Consider the following 20,100-nt stretch of genomic DNA (forward strand, 5'->3'; position numbering starts at 1 on the left):
GATGAACGAGCACAACTCAGTCACTTGGGTTGGACTCTTCTACTGGAGCAGATAACCTAGGGTCTTAACCTGGTAAAGTCATAACCTTGCACCCTTTCCCTTTGTAATAATCGATATCTCCTATTGACACCCCTCATGCACCTTCCAAGCTTTGATCAGTCCCTAGGAATTGGTCGAGAGGTACATGACACAAATGGAACTCTATATTGCACAAGCCCTGCTCCGATCTCAAATAGTTGAGCTTACCAACTAGCTTCAAGACCATCTCTCTCGAGACCAAGTTAATTGCCACCCTCGAGTAAGCTCAAGAACAAGCCTGCCATTCTGCCAAGCCTTGTCCGAGCAGGATGAGTCCCGAACCCGAGCGATCAAGGCCGAAGGGGAAATATGTCCTTTATAAATGCAGGCCTTCAGAGTCGAGATCATGGCTCGAGAGGCCAAGGAAGCAACAACCGAAGCAACTAAAAAAAATGATAATCCCAGTAGCCACATCTCTCGGGGTGGTCGGCCCGGTCCACAGAAATTTTCCACCGACCACCAGGGTAAATCGGAAAGCGCATACGGCGGCCAACGACCGAAGCAACTAAAGATGCCCAAGACAGTGTTCAATTCCTTGAGTGTTGACTCAAATCAGTGAAAGAGACATAAGTATAGGGATTACAATTAAAATCTCATATTGAAAATATATAGAGAAAATTATGAATTTATAAAATAAAAAATATGGTACGAGAGCCTTTTAGATAAAATTTAAAAATAAAATCATCATACCAATATGTGAATTCCATCAGTCATAACAATTAGTATTAAAGTCATTATCTATGTGAAGCCATACGAAGAACCTCATAAAAAAATGAAGGAGATATTGATGATCATCTCCATTAGTATGAGATTTTTTAGATAAAATCTAAAAATAAAATCATGAAAATTTAAGTTCAAAGTGAATAATATTATATCATTATAGAGATATATAGAGTCTTAACGATAAAACTACTAGCTACTAAGGCCAACCATGACTACTTAAAGGTACACAATCTTTGACCGAGAACAACTAGACTCCCTCCGAATGACTGAGACCAAGTGTTGGGAGAAATGAGAAATTGAATTATGAAAATCTCCTAAAATGGCTGAGCAGATAATTGCAAGGGGTTGACTTTCTTCCAACTCGACTTTGAGGGGCTATCCAACAATTCAAAGAACACAAATATCCTCCCCTCGGTGCTCCCGACGATTTCTTGGACTACAATACAACACTATTCAATTATACTCTAAAGCATTCAAAAATGAACAAAACTGACCATTCCTTTTACTTTTCGCTATGTAGTATCAAACTTTGTATGAACCCCACCTCACTATAACTCAAATAAATAACCCAAATAATAACCAATAAAGACGGTCACCACCTCTCATATTGTAGAAGTAAACCCCCTGTCAAGGCTACTAGAAATGTGATCCACTTATACAACTCCTCAAATCATAGACATTCCACCTTAGGTTGATCAAAGAAGGGGCCATGGACCAGGTAACAGAGATGCCTTAAGCTTCTAGCTAAGGGTTGAGCAAGCCGAGAACCTTTATTAGAAACCATGTAAAATAAGTAGTCGACCAAGGATGAAACAACGTAGGAACCTCAACCATGTTCGAGTGAAATCAACCTTTGCGCAAGGGCCAAACAACGTAGGAGGCTTGGGCATAGTCAAGTGAAATAAGCTTTTGGTTAAGAACTGAATAACGTAGGGGATTGTTCGTAACCTACTGAAAAAAGCCTTCGACCAAAGATCAAGACCAAATAAATAAAGAGTCTTAGTCAAGGACCGAGTGAAATAAGCCCTTCGCTAAGGACCAAACAATGTAGGAGGCTCAGGCACAACCGAGTGAAATAAGCCTTCAGCCAAGGATTAAATTGAGTAGAGGACTTGGGCATGACCGAGTAAAATAAACCTTTGGCCAAGGACCGAATAGCGTAGGGGGCTTGGGCATGACCGAGTGAAATAAACCTTCGACCAAGGAACAAATAGATAAGGAGTTTTAGCCAAGGACTGAGTGAAGGAAGCATTCAACCAAGGACCACATAAATAAGGAGTCTCGGCCAAGGATCGAGTGAAATATGTATTTGACCAAGGACTGAATCAATAAGGAGTTTCGCCAAGGGCCGAGTGAAATAAACATTCAGCCAAGGACAGAATAAGAGAAATAGGTGGATTGGAGCCTAACAATTTTGAACCCGAGATAAACATACATTCCTTTCCACAATAACATACATATGAATTAAAAACGTAACAATCTACATTACCATCAAGTGAAGTATGACCTTAAATTGAAAGCATTTTCAATGCTTTACCTTACCCTCTAAATAATAAGCTCTTGAGCTCAACTTTTGTATCACTTTGAAGGGGCCTTCCAACTTAGCTACTATCTTCTTGGTAATGCCCATGGCTTGATCCCGACACAAGATCATATCCCCCACCTGAAAGAAGCAAGGTAGGACCCTTTTGTTGAAAGCTTAGCTAACTCTTCTTCGACAAGACTCCTTATGCACCGCCCCAAACTACTCCTTGGCTAAATCCAACTACAACCTCTTCTAGTTGAGATTTATTTCAGGGTCATACATCCGTACATGCGTGGACTCCATCCCTATTTTCGTTGGCAACACTGCTTTAGTAATAGACCAAACTATACAAGGTTTCTCCTATAGCCGACTTGGTCTTAGTATGATGAGTCCTTAATACCCCTAATAACTCGTTTACCCAACTACCGCCCAAATGATCCAACTTAGCCTTGAGTGCCACGCCCTGCACGAACTTCACTCACCGCGACACTAGCTTCGCTCACCACGTGTGAACTGTAACAATACTAGAGCAGAATATAAAGAAAAAAACTAAACAACTTGACAACATGTCTACCTCTGAAATAACTCCACTAGTGTTATGTATATATCTCAACAATTGACTTAGGAGTCAAAGAAAAGGGAAAGTAAATACAAAGTATAAAGTGGAAATAAAAGAGATGTACATGAAAATATAATTAAAAGGATAATAATATAATTTATAATTTATCTTTTCTTGACATTCATCTTTTATTGTATTTTTAATTATATTCATCAGCTCTCCTTAAATTTTTATTTTTCAACATTACTTATATTATAGTATTATTTTATCTAGCACTCAACATAACATATTGAGTAAGTGAACAACATATAATATCCTCAATAAGCAGAGGCGGAGCTACAGGGGGGCGCCTAGGGGCGGTCGCCCCCCCTGCCCCCCTGAACAGGGGCGTACAATTAGGATCGCTTCCAAGGTTGGTCGAACATTTCTCATGTGCCATATATTCGTATTTATCCAAAAGGTACAACTGAAATCAGCAGTCAGTTAAACATTCAAAGTTTGATAAAAAGAAAAAGATAATTATTCCTTTTACTCAAGTAATTATTATTACAGTTTTGCAGATTTGTTATTTTCAAAAAAAAATCTTATTACTTAGGCAATTAATACAAACTAAATGTAGAAAAAAGAAAAACATTGATCCTATTTCATTCTGACCGTATTTCTTTTTCCCATAATAATTATTTATTACTAGCTGATAAATGATTTTACATTATTTGAGTTTATATGTATGCTATTATGATTTTATATCCCATCATTTAGTTTGATAGACGTTTCATTGCATTAATATAATTATTGAGTTTGTTACTGTTGTTGTTGTTGTGTGATCAACTGCTCTTACTAATTTGCTAATAATATAATTATGTCCATTATATTGTCTTGCTATTATTTTTGCAGGAATTGATGAAGCTTCTTCTGCAGAAGAGATTGATGAAGCTCAATACTGTGGTCCATTGGATAGGTTCTTCAAAATCAATCTCACAAGATCAAGAGGTGAGATACAATATAAGATCTTGAATGCTACTAAGTTAGTAGTAAATACCAAAGAAAATCTTGAAAATTTTTGAGAAAAAGATTGGAATGAGCTGTTAGAAAATGTAAAGCAATTTTGTGAGAAGTATGATGTGAATGTCCCTGACATGAATGATCGACGATTGTCGAGTAAAGGTCGTCCACGAAAGGCTGATTCAGTTACATCAGAGCATTATTATCGGGTTGAAATTTTTATTGGCACAATAGACAGTATATTACAAGAGATGAAGATCCGATTCAATGGAGAGATGATGGAATTACTCAAGTTCAGTTCAACACTTCATCCGAAAAATGGTTATGAATCATTCGATATTCATGAAATTTGCCGATTAGCTGAAAAGTTCTATCCAGAAGATTTTACAAATCAAGAAAAAACCGTGTTTAAGATATCAACTGGAGCTTTTTGAAATAGAAATTTAGACAAATGTAAACTTTAAGGATATCTCAACTATTTCTGAATTATGCCAGGTATGTTTTTTTATATAAAAAATAATATTTTTTATTGAAGGTTAGTCATTGCTAACTAATATGCACATAATTTTGTATCAGGTCTTATCGAAGACAGGAAAATCAGAAAGTTATTCTCTTCTTGACAAATTGATTCGATTTATTTTGACTCTATCAGTTTCTACTGCAACATCAGAGCGTACATTTTCTGCAATGAAAATTGTGAAGAATAGGTTGCGGAACAAAATGGAAGATGATTTTTTATCAAGTTCTTTGATAATGTATATTGAGAAGGATATTGCTCGCAATTTTGATGTCAATTCTGTCATAGATGAATTTGAGTCTATGAAAAAGCGAAGAGCGCAACTTAAATTGCGTTGAATGTAACTTATTCTTAGTTCATTCAAAATTTATTTTATTAGTGTGACAATGCGATGTTAAAAAATGGCCCCCCTGGGCAAAAATCCTGGCTCTGCCCCTGTCAATAAGCAAGGGCAGAGCCAAGCTTGGTTGTATCCGGGCTGTAGCCCGGGTGGTCCGACGGCGACGAGAAGAAAAAAATGTTGAATTTAGGGAGGAGAGAAAAAAATTTTAAGAATTAGCCCGGGTATACCATCGATGTAGTCTAAGAGTTCGAATTAGCCCGGGTAAATTATCCGGGTTGACTCCGCCATTGTCAATAAGGATGCGTCTTATAAGTAAAGGCAAATGATTTGCATTTCATCTAATACGAACACATCATGTATAAATAAAAATTTCAAGGTAAGTGACTTGCAACCCACATGAGAAAGATGCATCGTCTATGAGAGTGAATGATCTGCAATCCATTTGTAACGAAATACTTCGTATGTATGCACATATACATACATAGATCAGATGAATGATTTGCAATCCATCTGAAAGAGATATATCGTATGTCCATTGGGTGAATGACCCGCAATCCATCCAATACGAAATACAATATATGAATGTGTACACACACATATAGAGTGAACGACTCGCAATCCATCCGAAAAGTGCCTCACATAAAAATAAGGTAAACAACTTGTAATCCACCCCGTGAGAAAAAATCATCTCAATTTAGCCAAAGCCCATGAACATGCGAAAAGACTCAAGAGTCCTCTTTGTAACGGAATCTACTGTTCTATATTACAAGTAATCACACAAACTTTTAAAGAGCAAAATCGAAATTCAAGACTACAAATAATCAGGCAATTCTTAGAGGACGAAGTCGAAGTTTTATAATCTAAGTGCTACACTTATTATATTGACAATTTAATATCAAATGATAATGCACCTCTTTCAAAGTATAAAATTCAAAATTCTCGATTTACCTCTTCACAGATGATCAGATGGGACCGACCGTGTGGGGCCGCTAAGGTGGCGGATTCCAGATCCAGAATTCTTGATTTACCTCATCACAGATGATGATGAGATCGACCGTATGAGACCGACTAAAATAGAGATTTCACCTTTTACTAAAATATTATCATCATTATGACTTGAGCTCATCAAGTCACAAGTTCTTCAAACCTTCATCTTAATCCCTCTGCAACTCAAACACACATATTAAATCTAATACAAGACATAATTTAAATTTTTTTTATATAAATATCAAAATCTAAAGTTGGGTCCGACCACTTAAGTGATACGATTGCACGAATAAAGACATTTGATGTGATTTACAAAAACTATATTATAATATTTATGCACTCAATCATCATCGTTTTGGACAAAATATCGCTAAGTGCCACAATAGAAATACTGAAATTCAAAATTTTAATAGGATGTTGCAAATGATTTTAATAATTCTTCTTCGATGAAATCTCCCACTCCAGCGGTTTCACATAGTCACCCCCACAACTATAGAAGATAAATCAAATAATTACAGTTGATCACGATGGAAGGATTTTAATAACTCTAAAAATATTAAAGGTGACTTTAACATCACATGTCAAATATATCAAATATGATGAAGTAATACAAATTTTAACTAAGATTTAACAAATTTTTATTAAAAAAAAGTTAATTGGCTAGAAAAGAAAAGAAAATTCTAAAGGAAGAATCCTCTGAGTACTATTTAGAACATATGATGTTATTTAAAGAATTATGGGGCATTGCCACATTCAACTATTTTTTTTCATCAAAATTGGACAAAGTGCCAAACTATATATATTTAATTATAAGAATGATAAGATATATTATTATTTTTTACATATTTTTTTACACTTAACCATATTTCTTTTTTATTTAATATTTTTAGTATCAGAGGTGGCAGGGGTTAAATGTATTTAGTTAAGCTGATATTATTTTTTTAAAGTAATTAAATATAACAAAAATTAAAATTTTGTTAAGCTTTTTTAGTAGTTTGTTAACCATATCAAAAAGTAGTATACAAACATTAAATCTAGTTTGAACTATTTTTTGAAATGTTTTACACAATAAAAAAAATATGCAGTGATAAGGATAATTTAATATGATAATAATATAATAATAAAATAAATGTTAAATTGACCTAAATCACTAAACTATTTATATTTGCTACTTTGAATAAAAAATAAAGACAAATGAACATTTGAATGGCGACCAATGAGAAAAGGAAATAAATTCAACGACATTCTTCTAATAATCATCATGAAATCACATTGAATAAAATTGTTTATAAAATGGACAAGAAAACATGTAGTTCAATTTATCAAATGAACACGTAGATTTTGTTCAAAAAAGAAAAATCAAATCAAAATTATTATGAATTATAATTGAATCCAAAAACTAATTTAAAAATCGTTATATAAAAACTTAAAGGGAGACGCCGAAGGGTCAGTTACATCTAGCACATTTCCAGCGTTGGGATCGGATGTCTGTACCCATCCGCGGATGGGCTTCACTTGTGGTGCATTCGTGCCATTTCTCCAAGACGCAAAGATGCGACTGATAGATATCCTGGACGGTGACTGGGTGATCCACTCGATCAAACAACCCGACGCTTGAGCACGTTACACTTGGGAACCGTAACTCCCTATTCCACTCGGTAGTGACACGTAGCTGCACAGCTCGCCTCCGGCGACGTTATCCCGGTCCGCGCAATCCTGCGGCGCACATGGTTTGTCCATTTAAATCGTACGGTCGATATCGCCTCGCCGACTCAACTAGGGTTTGCCAGCACCCGGCTATTTGACGCGCCTTCCGAAAAGGTGCCAGCAGAGGAGAGCGGTGCGGTTGCCGTTCCCAGACCTATCAGTTCTTCCTCAAAAACTAAAAAAAAAAGTGGAAAAAGAAGAAAAAATTGTGATCGACGGATCTCCGATCCATCAATCGGAATCCTATCTGTCGTCGTCTTTGTGTTTTGGATCGGTAAGGGTTCGTGTGATTGTCGGGATTGGAGTGGTGAGATGGCGCAAGTGCAGATTCAGCCCCAGGTGGTGGTGTCCAGCGCGGCGGCCGCAATGGGTGGTGGCGCGGGCCAGTTCCCTTCGACGTCGCTATACGTCGGGGACTTGGACTTGGGCGTCTCGGATGCGCAGCTGTATGATGTTTTTAGCCAAATTGGGCAGGTCGTGTCGGTCCGTGTGTGTCGCGACGTCAGCTCCCGTCGCTCACTTGGTTACGCCTACGTGAACTTCAGCGATCCTGCCGATGGTACTTTTACAGTCTGTTATTTTTTGTTATTATTGTTCATGGTGAATCAATTTAAAATTTTATTGCGTTTCTCTATGTTTGTTTAAGTGTTCGTGTATAATCTTAACAAGAGCTAGATAACCGACTGATCGATAAGTTTTACCAGTGGGGTTGTTCTTCCTTGGGTTGAGGAATACATACCGAGTCTAGCAATTTATTTTTTTGGGTTGCCCCTGTTTGTAAATAGGGGTAAATTATTTCTTGATATTTTTAAATATAATGAGCTTTTTGAACAACTATCATTTCTTTAGATTCACTGGCAAGCATCTATAATTTCAAGAGAGGTTAACGACGTACCTCCTCATAATGGTCGTGGGGCTGACCGTATGAGGTCGTTGGGGTGGCGAATTCCACCTTTTGCAGAAGAGAGGTTAATGATAGACAAAACACCAGTATTTTGCCTCCCGATTGCATCATCTTGTTTTCCTATAATAAGGTCGAATTAGTATAGCTGATTGTAGTTGAATCTGTTAAAGCCAAAGGTGTAAGAGGTAGTGCGAGACCAAATTAACTTTACTTTATGGAATTAATAGTGATTTGGTTGTTCCCAAATTATTTGTACAGCACTGCAATGGGGGATAATATTCATGTATCTCATGGTTGAAACTTGCAGAACTTGATGATGATGATATAAGTATTAGATAGTGATGCTATTGCACTAGATTTCTAAATACATTTGAAAGATATTTTCCTTGGTGCCAAATAACTGGACAGGATATGTCATGTACTTTCATAGAGGATTTTATGCCCTAGAAAACATCAGGAGTGCTTAATTATGCTACATAAATATTCTCTAAAGAACTTACCCCTCTTAATGAAATCATTCATGTACATACTCCTTTGTGTCTACTTGTGTATGTGATCTGGTAAACGTAATATTGCAAGTGCACTCAGCCTGCTACTCTGGCACCCACTGAATTGTATAATGACAAAAATGAGGCTTTAACTAAAAAAGTTCTCTTTTAGTTCTAGCTATGACACAGCCACTTCATAGTTTTTATGATTATCAGGAACTGCATAGCATAATGTTGTTGGTATTTTATTTTGTTCTGCTTGGTGATAGAAGGCTCAAGAGATGGTCGCTAAGGCTACATCTCTTGTCATGATTTAATGCTGAAGTTACATCATTTTGATCTGAAATGCACAATGTTGTATTCTAAGAGGTTGTATCGTAAATGAATCCTAAGACATTGAAATGTGCCCTACTCTTATGATTTTTTTTGTTTCTAAAATGAAAGATCAAAATGCATATTTTCTTAATTTTTCTAATTCTTCTGGTAAAATTTTGGTTAGGTTTGAGTTCTGACTCCATCATCCATGACAAACTGAGAAAAGACATTTCAGAAAGAATCTTGGATGATGCAATTTTTAAGACCTGTTTCTTATAAATTGATGAGATTATTTTCTAAACAGTTGTTGCTTTCTATTTTATTGGATAGTTACCTTTTGTTGATGTTCAATTTGATGCTTGGGCACTTGGTATGTAATAACTTTAATAGATCAAGTAACCTTAGTTGTTTCCCATGTCAACTTTCAAGTATGGGCCACCTGTAGAGAGGGATGGATTGATGTGTATATGGTAGTTTTTTATCTTCATAATTAAAGTGTGGTTTGATGTTGATCATTTGCTTATAGTATGAGTCACCGACTATAATCTTTTCAATGACATTAGGAAGAGTTTTTTTCCTTTTCTGTTTCGTATATTTGTTTTTTTGGGGATTCTTACCACAATCCTTAACTACATGGTATTGAGGTGTTTGATAGAGTCATCATATTCAATGGCTTTGTGGGAACTCATGTCCATAGAGACCTACTCATAACATGGTCAAATTTACTTTCCATTGGAAGTTTTGATACTGGTTGGGATCTTTTTTCCAACTTCAGTGTTTCTTGATTATGATTCTCCTGCATGCCATAAATCCTCTATGTTTCAATTGAATCTTCTATGTGATTTTTATTTACTTAACAAGTTTATATTGGCAGCGGCGAAGGCAATTGAAGTTCTTAACTTTACACCTCTCAATGGAAAGGCTTTTCGCATTATGTATTCAAATCGTGACCCTAGTGTGCGCAGAAGTGGTGCTGCCAACATATTTATTAAGGTATGGCTCTTTTTATACATTTCCATTAAGAATTTGGATTTTATCCTTTTATCTTTTTAATAATTATGCATATTTGCAGAATCTGGACAAAGCTATAGACCACAAAGCTCTGTATGATACATTTTCTGTCTTTGGTAACATTCTGTCCTGCAAGGTTGCAGTAGATGCATCTGGCCTTTCAAAAGGCTATGGATTTGTTCAGTTTGAACAAGAGGAGGCAGCACAAAATGCTATTGAGAAGTTAAATGGCATGCTTATGAATGATAAGAAAGTATTTGTTGGGCCATTTGTTCGTAAACAGGAGAGGGAGGGTGCTGCAATCACTGTTAAGTTCAATAATGTATTTGTAAAAAATCTTTCAGAATCTGTAACAGATGAAACTCTACAAGAAGTTTTTGGTGAATTTGGAAATATCACTAGTTGTACTGTGATGAGGGAGGGAGATGGAAAATCCAAGTGCTTTGGGTTTGTCAATTTTGAGAACCCTGATGATGCGGCAAAGGCTGTTCAGGAACTTAATGGAAAAAAATTTGATGATAAGGAATGGTATGTTGGAAAAGCACAAAAGAAGTCTGAAAGAGAGCAGGAACTTAAAGAGAGATTTGAGCAAAGTAAGCAGGAGGCTAGTGAAAAATTCCAAGGGGTTAACTTATACTTGAAGAACTTGGATGATAGCATCGAGGATGGTAGCTTAAGAGAACTTTTCTCTGGATTTGGGACAATTACTTCTTGCAAGGTTCTTTTTTGTTTGTTAGTTTTTATTTGCTGACATATTTACTATATTTTGTCATTGTCCTATTGTCTTTTAATATTTGCAGGTTATGCATGATAAAAATGGTGTGAGCAAGGGATCTGGATTTGTTGCTTTCCAGTCTCCAGAAGATGCATCACAGGCTGTAAGAACATATATCTTCCTGCTTTTGGGTGGTTCTTTTTATTTATTTCATTTACTGGGCTGTACATACCATAGGTGTTGGAGATGAATGGCAAAATGGTTGGTAGCAAACCACTCTATGTTGCATTTGCACAACGCAAGGAAGATAGGAGAGCCAGATTGCAGGTGATTTGTTGATGTTATTTGAGTACCGTTTTTATTGTCTGAATATATTGTCAAACATATGATATTAGCAGTAGCTTTGAATATCAGCTGAATGCTCTAACCCCTCATATTTTGGTCAACATTAATAACAGTTGCATATAAACTTTCAGAATATTAAAAAACATTTTGGTAGTTCTTTGAGATTATAATTAATTTTATTGTGGTTGAGTTTATTTTTCTTTGTTAAATAGTGTGTTCTAAAATAATGGTATTACTATTATGCATGACCTAGATTTTTTTTGGGCCTATGTCGATTGTTTCTTGATTATATGGGCATAGTTTAGCTATAGTTTGCTCATCAATGAACCAACCACTGTTTACAGGCTCAGTTTTCGCAAATTCGCCCTGCGGCAATGCAGGCTTCAGTTGCTCCTCGTGTTCCATTATATCCTCCTGGCACACCTGGATTGGGGCAGCCACTTTTCTATGGTCAACCACCCCCTGCACTTGTTCCTCAGGTTTGTCTGTTATCCATGACATCTTCTGTACCTGAGTTGTTTTTCATATAATTGTTGAAATTGTTATATGTTGAGGCATATTCATTGATTACACCGTTGATACTTTTGTTTAATCATCTGTTTTTCTGTCAAACTAATTTGTCTAGAGCCATGCGCTGACCATGGAATTAGAACAGATTCCTTATATCTATTTTCTTTTTTTCCCCCATCATTTTTCTAGATCTAGGAGAGGAGAAACTAGCTAACTTTTTCAATATTCTGTGTCACCCTTTGAACTCTTCTTTGGGGTCTGTTATCATTTTATATGGATTGAGAAAAAAATGCCATCAAGTGTTTGTTTACTTGAGTTGGAGAACCAAAATAAAGCAAACAGAAGAAAACAAGAGTTTCTCTCCTTTGCTTTGAAGGAAAATGGCCAGGAAAGAAGAAATGATGGAGATTTCAACCTGGTTTTTCCTTCCAAATATTTTCACTCATAGGAAAGGAACAAGTTTCCTCTTCCTTCTACTTTGTTATCATCCTCATCTTCCTTATGCTGGCTTCCTTCTCATTTGTCTTGACTGCCAACAAATGTGTGGTGATAACATTACATTGTATGGTGGGAGATTGGTGAAGACTGATATATTACTCTTTTTTATGTGGTAGGAAAAATCCACTAAGTGAAGTAGACTCTTAAATGGATGACACATGTTAAGTAAGAATAGGCAATGGATTTTTTGGTCCATACATTCAATCTTACTTAAGCCATTCACACAAAGGCTCCACCCTCTATCTTAATAATCATCCTGTTCAATCTAATTGCTTGCTTGATTGGACCAACTTGCTCGACCCTATTAGCTTAATCCATTGAGTCCTCTATCTTAATAATCATCCTGTTCAATCTAATGGCTTGCTTGATTGGACCAACTTGCTCGACCCTATTAGCTTAATCCATTGAGCTTGACCTAGTTTGGTCTAACCAGTCTATTCAACTTGGGCTTTCTTGGCCTACCTGGTTTGACTGATCGAGCCTGATTGGAATTGTCCAGCCACCTTTGTAGTGGTGGAATGAAACTTTCTAGCTTTGAAACGTATGAATGGGTGGAATGGAACGAGATATTTATTGGAATGAGGTCATTCTATATTAAATTATATCTTTAGACATTGGAATCAAAGACCGGATTCATTCCCACCATATCAAACCCATTATAAGTGTTTTGTCTCAAGACTAAAAATTGTGTGTTCAATTTGTGGTGGCTTCAAAGGGGAAGTCTGGCTGAATACTACTCTGGAGATTAGGTTGTTAGTGTTGGGAATTAGAGGGTTTGTGTGTGGTGTCACATGCAGTCGACAATTGAGGAGTCTTTACGAGTGTGGAGTGTTGTATGTAGCGAGTGACAGAAATCTCAACATGTGAAAGAGTTGCAGTGTGTTGTGGCAGCAGCAGTGGAGAGTAGTGCCTCTGCCATGCATGCACCTGACATTGTCATGTGTGGCTGGGGCTCAAGTGGTACTGTCGGAGGAGAAGAAAGGGTTTAACAGAGATTCAATTGTGGGGCAGCCCACCCACCTTGCTTTTTAAATGGCTCAAGAAGGATTGCAAACATTGTAGGCAAAGCCATGAGATGCAAAGAATGTCTTGGTGGAGCCTAGGTTGCTTTATAGAACCATGGGTGTCTTGGATGAAAATAGATTACACTACATTGATTCAAATATGAAAAAAATGTGAGTATAAAATTGATTCTGTAATTGAGCATTTTGGGTTTGAAGGAATTGGTAGTGGCAGCAGTTGCATGATTTTGTCCGTTCTAGTCTCTCTACTGGTGGGTCATCCTTGTAATCACTGTAGCAAATCAAAAAGAAGAGAGACAGAACTCAGAGTTAGCAACTGAGGTAAAAGACTAGAAAGGTAAAGAGAAAGGACTGTGGTTGGTGCATAACAGAGTTATTTCTTCATGCATGTGTCTATTGTCCAAATACCACATTAAAGCCAGTGCTCACCTTCTGTTGGACATACATTCAATTGTTAAAGAATCTCCTTTTTTGGTAGTTGTCAATATTTTATGGAAAACCTCTCATCTCCTTGAACATAGGAATCTTACTTTTTAATAATGTTAAATCATCAATCTTTTTCTGCTTTCCCTACTTATTAACCATTTCTGAAACTAAACATCTATTACTACAACATCAATTAATAAAAATGATGATTCAGTGGAGCTGTTGTATTCTCTGATTTTCTGTTTTACTTGGCATGTAAACTCGTTTAGTTATTGAATTTTGTAAAACTGCTATGTTTGTTTTTTTTCCTGCAAAAATTGTATTTGTTTTTTAGATTATTTCATCCTAACTGTTATACAAGGATTCTGTTACCTTAATAATACTTGTACCTACTTTTATTTCATCTCTGAAATTATTTCAGAGTTGAGATTAATGCACACTATATATTCTATTTCGTAATGATTTTTTGACAGTCATTTGTGCTTTTTTGTTTGGACTGATCCTTTCACATTATTTTCTAGGCTGTTTTTTGCTTTTGATCGTTAGCAACTTTCTTTCATACTTCGTATCTATGAAATTATTTTTGAGGAGGATGTTTTCTTTCATGGATACTCTGGTTTAGAATTGAACAGTGTGCTCCCAATAAAACTATGCAGCCTGGATTCGGCTTCCAACAGCCAGTTGTTCCTGGGATGAGACCTGGAGGTGCACCGTTTCCCAATTTCTTTATGCCGATGGTCCAACCAGGTCAGCAAGTCCAACGTCCAGGTGGAAGACATGGAACATCAGGTTCTATCCATCAGAATCAGCAGCAGCCCATGCCCATGATTCCGCAACAGGTAGCTGCTAATTGTGTAAGACATTTGTGTGTTTTTTGTTCTTAAAAACTCAGGTGTACAGACAGTATGCATTCTATCAACATACAAAAATCCCATTTGTTATTGTGGAATATTTTCAATACTGCAGATGCTTTCAAGGGGTGGGCGGCCCTATCGGTATCCAGCTGGGCGTAATGTGCAAGATGTTTCTGGCATGGCTGGAGGATTGTTCCCATATGACATGGGTGGTATGCCTGTAAGGGATGCTGCCATATCACACCCTATTCCTATAGGAGAACTGGCTAAAGCTCTTACCAATGCTACACCAGAGCATCAAAGAACGGTATGGCTTAACTAATTAGTCAGTTTCTCCATTGAAACAAACTGCCTCCTAGATTGGCTTTGTGCCTGTGCCACCAGATGCTATAATCTTGTGTTTCATTATTTTCAGTTGCTGGGTGAAAGTTTGTACCCACTGGTGGATCAGCTGGAACCCGAGTATGCTGCCAAAGTTACTGGCATGCTCTTGGAGATGGACCAAACTGAAGTGCTTCATTTGCTGGAATCTCCTGAGGCTCTAAATGCAAAGGTAGCAGAGGCCATGGAAGTCTTGCGGAGCGTCGCACAGCATCAGCAGCAGGCTCTCTCACCGGCTGACCGCTTGGCTGCTTTGTCACTGAATGATGTCGTTTCCTGAGTTTGCCCTTCTGACTCTCCCGAGGCTTCTGGGATTGTGGTTGGTTGAGTTTTGACTGGACGTGTTCCTTGTGACGGGTGGTCAAGGTTTTGGTTATTTGTTCAGTTTGGTTTGTAGGAAGAGATCTTTGAAACTCTGCTGTTATTTAATAGGTTTTTAGAGTAATCTAAAAGGAGTTGGGACTCGTCTAGTAGTTCTGGGGCGTGTTAATGTCGTTTTTTTTATGACGAATTTCTGTTGTTTATTTGGTAGCCCTAGAATCCTAGATCATGTTTCATAGTATATCTGCTGCTGTAGCAGTGGAGAATAATCGGAGAACGTTCCATTCCAGTCCGTTTTCCTTCACGGACTCAGAGTTTTTTGCACCTGCACTTTGCTAAAGATCCAACCATGAAGAGGATCGATGATAGTTACATGGGCTTGTGCTTTACTTTTCTCGTCCTTGAAGCGTAGTACAATTTTAAAAAAAAGAAAAGAAAAAGAAAATGTAAGTACTCGTCTCTTTATCATAAAAGTGTATTCTAAGTAGTATTGGCGAGTAAAATAAACAAGAAGGTAAAAATAAAAACACAAAAATTAGAAAGGTATTTTTTTTTAAAAATGCTTTATATTAAAATGATATTTTATTCTATTTTAATTTAAATTGTTATGAAGTACTATTATATTAATTATTTTTTTAAATAGGTAAAACAATAATAATAATAATAAGAAAAAAAGCAAGTGAAGTGAAATGAAGGCATGGGGAACCCGACTCTCCTCCAATTAAAATCCTCTCCTTCCCCATTCATTTCATTGCAGGCCTTTTGCCTCTTCCACAGCGCAAGAAAAAGGAGAAGGGACAGCAGCAGAGACGAGACGAGACGAGACGAGACGAGTCCGCTTGGTGGAGAAAAGAGAAGGTAGCAGAGAAGGATGGAGAAGAGGAGCGATTCCACTCTTGCTTCTTTTGCTCTCTTCTGCTGTAAATTTTTGTTATGAGGAATCGAGCATTCCATTTTTTTCCAGTTTGCTGGAAGAAAAATGGCTCTTTTATCTCTTTTCGATCATCTTGATTGTCAAGAAGAGAACTTGGAGTTGGAGGAAGAGAAACGTGAGCTGCTGGTGGACCTGCCGCTTCGGGTGGCGGAGGTTGAGGATCAGGAAGAGTGGGAGAAGTTTCGCTGCTCTCTTGAGGCGAAAGAAATGGAGTTTCTTCCGAAACCTTGTCCTGACGGTGGCGGCGGGTTCTATCTCCGGTCAACGAGGATGGAGGCGGTCGAGTGGGTTGCGCGCGGAGCCACTCAGCACGGTTTCTCCGCCCTCACGGCGCTGCTCGCTGTGAACTACCTCGACCGGTGCTTCCTCCCCTGCTCCACACGGGGCGAGCTCCTCCGGCTCCAGGACGACAAGCCGTGGATGGGAAGGCTGGCGGCTGTGGCGTGTCTCTCGCTGGCGGCTAAGGTTGAAGAGACGCGCGTCCCTCTTCTAGTCGACCTCCAGCTTTTCCCGAAGCCCCCGGAGGACGGCGGTTTCGTATTCGAGCCCAAGACCATCCGACGGATGGAGCTTCTGGTGCTCTCCGCTCTCGGATGGCGGACGAATCCCGTCACCCCGCTCTCCTTCATCCATCACCTCCTTCCTCGCCTCTGCTCGAAGGCTAAAACAGCGGAAGCCGACTTCGCTGGCTCCGACATTGTCTACCGCGTCAGCGCACTGACGTCGAGGTGTGAAGCGGCGCTTCTATCCGTAATCGCCGGTAGGTACTCAGCAAGACGCTCACTTCGCATCGATTTTCCAATCCTTCTTAATCCCTCAATGCTTGGTTTATCTATCAAAGATCAGAGATGGGTCCGATATCCAGCATCGGTATGGGCGGCGGCGGCGCTGCTCGATGCCACGGAAGCCGGCGACCACCACCTACTGTCCCTAAACGCCCCAAAGGTGGAACCTTTTTCATCCTGCTGTTGGTTCTGTCTGGTCGATCGCCTTACAATCCCCCACTGTGCAAATCTTCCTCAACAGGAAAAAGTGGAAGAATGCTATCGACTTATCCTGGAGAGGACGCAAACTACCGCCACGATTAACCACAAGCGCAATCGCTCCTCCGTTCCCTGCTTCTGTTCATCGCCGCCGCCGAGTCCAAGCGGGGTGATCGGGTCCTGCTTCAGCTGCGACTCGTGGGCGGCGGCGCCTCCTTACAAGAGAAACAATGGCGGCACGAGCAAGTAGCATAATGCCTGTAAAAGCTATGGCTGTAGCTCGAGATGGGAGGCACTGCTGGTTTCCTCAACTCATCAATGCAATGCATCTTATTCTGGTTCGACATTCCTCTCCTCTCTTTAAATCCATGGCTCCGCCACTCTGCTTCCTTCAATCACTGATGGCCTGCATTGCAATTTGCGATTGCATAGAGAGGAGTAAAGACGACGACGACAACAAAAAGATCGAACAATTCACATTGCTTCCGTCTGAAATCTGGTTTTCTCCCAAGTCAAACGTTGATCGCATGCTTCACCTGACGAAATTATAATTAAATAAATACAAAGGGAAAGTAAAAGGGAAGAGTGAAGCTATTTTTCTCGAGGACGAAACACAATTCATTAAATTTAGAAGGTTAAAAGCAAAAGGTTCCAAAAAGCTCAAAGTGATTCTTTTTTGTTACCCAAAAGAGAAGATTGAAAATGATGGGAAGGACATGGGAGTTTAATATCTCTTTAATTCCTTGGAAGGGCTTGCCACCATCCATGCCTCTCTTGTCCTCTTCTCTTTACTTGCTCCAATGAATCGTCCCCTCAAAGAAGTTTCTATTTAAGATGGATTATCAGTGTAGCCAATGGCTTTGTAATTTTTTTAGTTAATTAATTAATTAATTATAGCACAATTTTTATATTTTACTATAAATTTATCATAATCACACAACGTTTAAGTTTTAGAATATATTATTTATTTTAAATATGACACGCATTAAATTTAAATTTTTTAATTTTAAATGTATTATTTTGTCTTCTCACCAACAAAGGAAACTATGCTTGTTTTAGAACTTTGGACAATGGAAAAGCCAGATGGGCGTGGAAAAAAGTTTGTATTGTGCTTTATTATAAATAATATTCCCGAATAATATTTATAAATTATATTTATCAATAAAATTTTTATCAAATTTATAAATAAATAAATAAAATCTCTAAAAATAAACAAATAAGTTTAGCATCAAGTTTACTAATGATCAAATAAGTTTTAAAGTATAAAAATTTTAAACAATAATAAATAAGTTTGAATTAAAAGTCCGATAATATCTAAATAAATAAATCAAGTTGAATATTGTAAAAAAAAATTAAATTAAATCTAATTTGAACGCTCATTTTAATGATTTAATTTATTTTAAATTTGACTTGACTTAGTTACTTTTATATCAAAAAAAAGATGGAACAATACAACTTAACTCGGTTTAGCTAGCTCGTTTACGACCCTAGGTCAATACATGTTAAACATAAAATCATGAAACGAAGCAATGCTTTAAACATAATGTCCACATAGAATTCGTATGCATCTAGGAGTGTGTGACTTGAGGCTGCCAAGTCTGTTTTAGACAGGCATAATGTCACCAAGAGAAGCAATGCTTTCAAACTGTGGGACTACGTACAGCGACTTTGTCCAATTCAGTATCTTAGAAATAAACAAGTATTCTATTCTATAAAGAATAAGTAAGAACTTGAATTTATCTGAGAGAGAAGCAGAGCAGCTAGCTGTGCCTTAGCTTTCTGCCTGCATACTCATGGTCGAGTAGTTTGTTCCTCTAAACCTTCATAACTTCATGACACCTTCCTTCTTTTGCTCACTTAACCGCATAAGCTAATCATCACCACTAACTGCTAATTACATAATTACTACTTACTTCATGAATCCAATCTCTTATATATTATGTTGTCTAATCATTGTACGAGTGCCATGATCTGATATATATATCCTCTTTAATTTAATCGAGTGCCAAATTTGAGAAGAGACCAAATTAATCATCCAATTGAATTGAGCCATGGAAACATGCACTGTGGTCAGCAAAGCCGAAAAAGCTGGCCTGCATGCCAAGGAAACATGCATGCAGGGAAGCAGACAGTCAATGCATGCACAAAGCTAGCTAGCTAGCTACCAAATATATATGATCAAGGTCGAGAGGGATCAAAATAAAATATGTTGGAATTGCTTTTGCATTTGATGATGAGCTTTAAATTAAAGCGTCAGAGATCATTATATTCTGAACCAAAGAAAAAGAATGAGATCGGTATATAATTAATTGTTCCAGGTGGCCTGGCCTCCTTCAGTAGTTGCATACAGTGTGGTGCAATTATTGTGGAATAATCTCAAGGGGATAATTAAGATTAATTGAGTCCCTTTTGACTGGTCGATCGTCCTCCACGCCTCTGGCTCTGATGAGGACACAAATTAAGCTTTCACGCTCTTCCATGTCCACTAGCTCGATCGGTGGGGATCGATAAGCTGCATTGCCTCGTACGACTCTGCACTCAGTTAAAGTTACGTTGTTGTCTTCTAATTCTAGCTAAGAATTAAATTAAATTAACTTAATTACGATGGTTGAGGATTTGCTAGTAGCTAGCTAGTTTAACTCCATCGATCGGCTACTTTGTTATATATGTTCGTTCTGTGAGTAATTTATACAATCATTAATTAATGGCAATTGATCTTAGCTTGTTTTGTAAGATGTTTATAATCTCTTTTTTTTTTTTGATACCTGTACGTACATGTTGTCTTCTGGTGCCACCACCATTTGAACGACAGGCATTATTAGTGAACTGAAACACACATATATAGTTTAATGGTATCGACTATATATATATATTGTCTCTGTCGAGTACATGTTAATTAGACCGTATTAATTGTACTAATAATTAAGTTTGATATCCTCAATAATATTATAT

At 37.7% G+C, this 20,100-nt stretch overlaps 2 protein-coding genes across 2 annotated transcripts; both read left to right on the top strand.

The window, feature by feature from the left end:
* Nucleotides 1-7,546: 7,546 nt before the first annotated feature.
* LOC141813194 (polyadenylate-binding protein 2-like) lies at nt 7,547-15,535 on the top strand. The gene is made up of 9 exons (XM_074701110.1): nt 7,547-8,000; nt 10,023-10,141; nt 10,221-10,877; nt 10,960-11,037; nt 11,112-11,201; nt 11,564-11,698; nt 14,332-14,514; nt 14,642-14,836; nt 14,945-15,535. The coding sequence occupies exons 1-9, from the start codon at nt 7,754-7,756 to the stop codon at nt 15,188-15,190; spliced, it is 1,950 nt and encodes a 649-aa protein (XP_074557211.1). The 5' UTR covers nt 7,547-7,753; the 3' UTR covers nt 15,191-15,535.
* A 675-nt stretch (nt 15,536-16,210) lies between these two features.
* On the top strand, nt 16,211-17,398 carry LOC141813890 (cyclin-D3-2-like). The gene is made up of 3 exons (XM_074701890.1): nt 16,211-16,925; nt 17,007-17,110; nt 17,192-17,398. The coding sequence occupies exons 1-3, from the start codon at nt 16,211-16,213 to the stop codon at nt 17,396-17,398; spliced, it is 1,026 nt and encodes a 341-aa protein (XP_074557991.1).
* Nucleotides 17,399-20,100: the final 2,702 nt, after the last annotated feature.

Source organism: Curcuma longa, chromosome 20, assembly GCF_044706935.1.
Source record: "Curcuma longa cultivar G26 ecotype Majalengka, Jawa Barat chromosome 20, ITB_CL_G26_1.1, whole genome shotgun sequence".
In the NCBI taxonomy this organism is placed as follows: Eukaryota; Viridiplantae; Streptophyta; class Magnoliopsida; order Zingiberales; family Zingiberaceae; genus Curcuma; species Curcuma longa.

Excerpts from the sequence above, each read along its gene's own strand:
- LOC141813194 (XM_074701110.1), top strand. The coding sequence starts at position 7,754 with ATGGCGCAAGTGCAGATTCAGCCCCAGGTGGTGGTGTCCAGCGCGGCG. Across the intron at positions 8,001-10,022 it reads CTTCAGCGATCCTGCCGATG|CGGCGAAGGCAATTGAAGTT; the intron begins GTACTTTTACAG and ends TTATATTGGCAG. Across the intron at positions 11,038-11,111 it reads CAGAAGATGCATCACAGGCT|GTGTTGGAGATGAATGGCAA; the intron begins GTAAGAACATAT and ends TACATACCATAG.
- LOC141813890 (XM_074701890.1), top strand. The coding sequence starts at position 16,211 with ATGGCTCTTTTATCTCTTTTCGATCATCTTGATTGTCAAGAAGAGAAC. Across the intron at positions 16,926-17,006 it reads GCTTCTATCCGTAATCGCCG|ATCAGAGATGGGTCCGATAT; the intron begins GTAGGTACTCAG and ends TATCTATCAAAG. Across the intron at positions 17,111-17,191 it reads TGTCCCTAAACGCCCCAAAG|GAAAAAGTGGAAGAATGCTA; the intron begins GTGGAACCTTTT and ends CTTCCTCAACAG.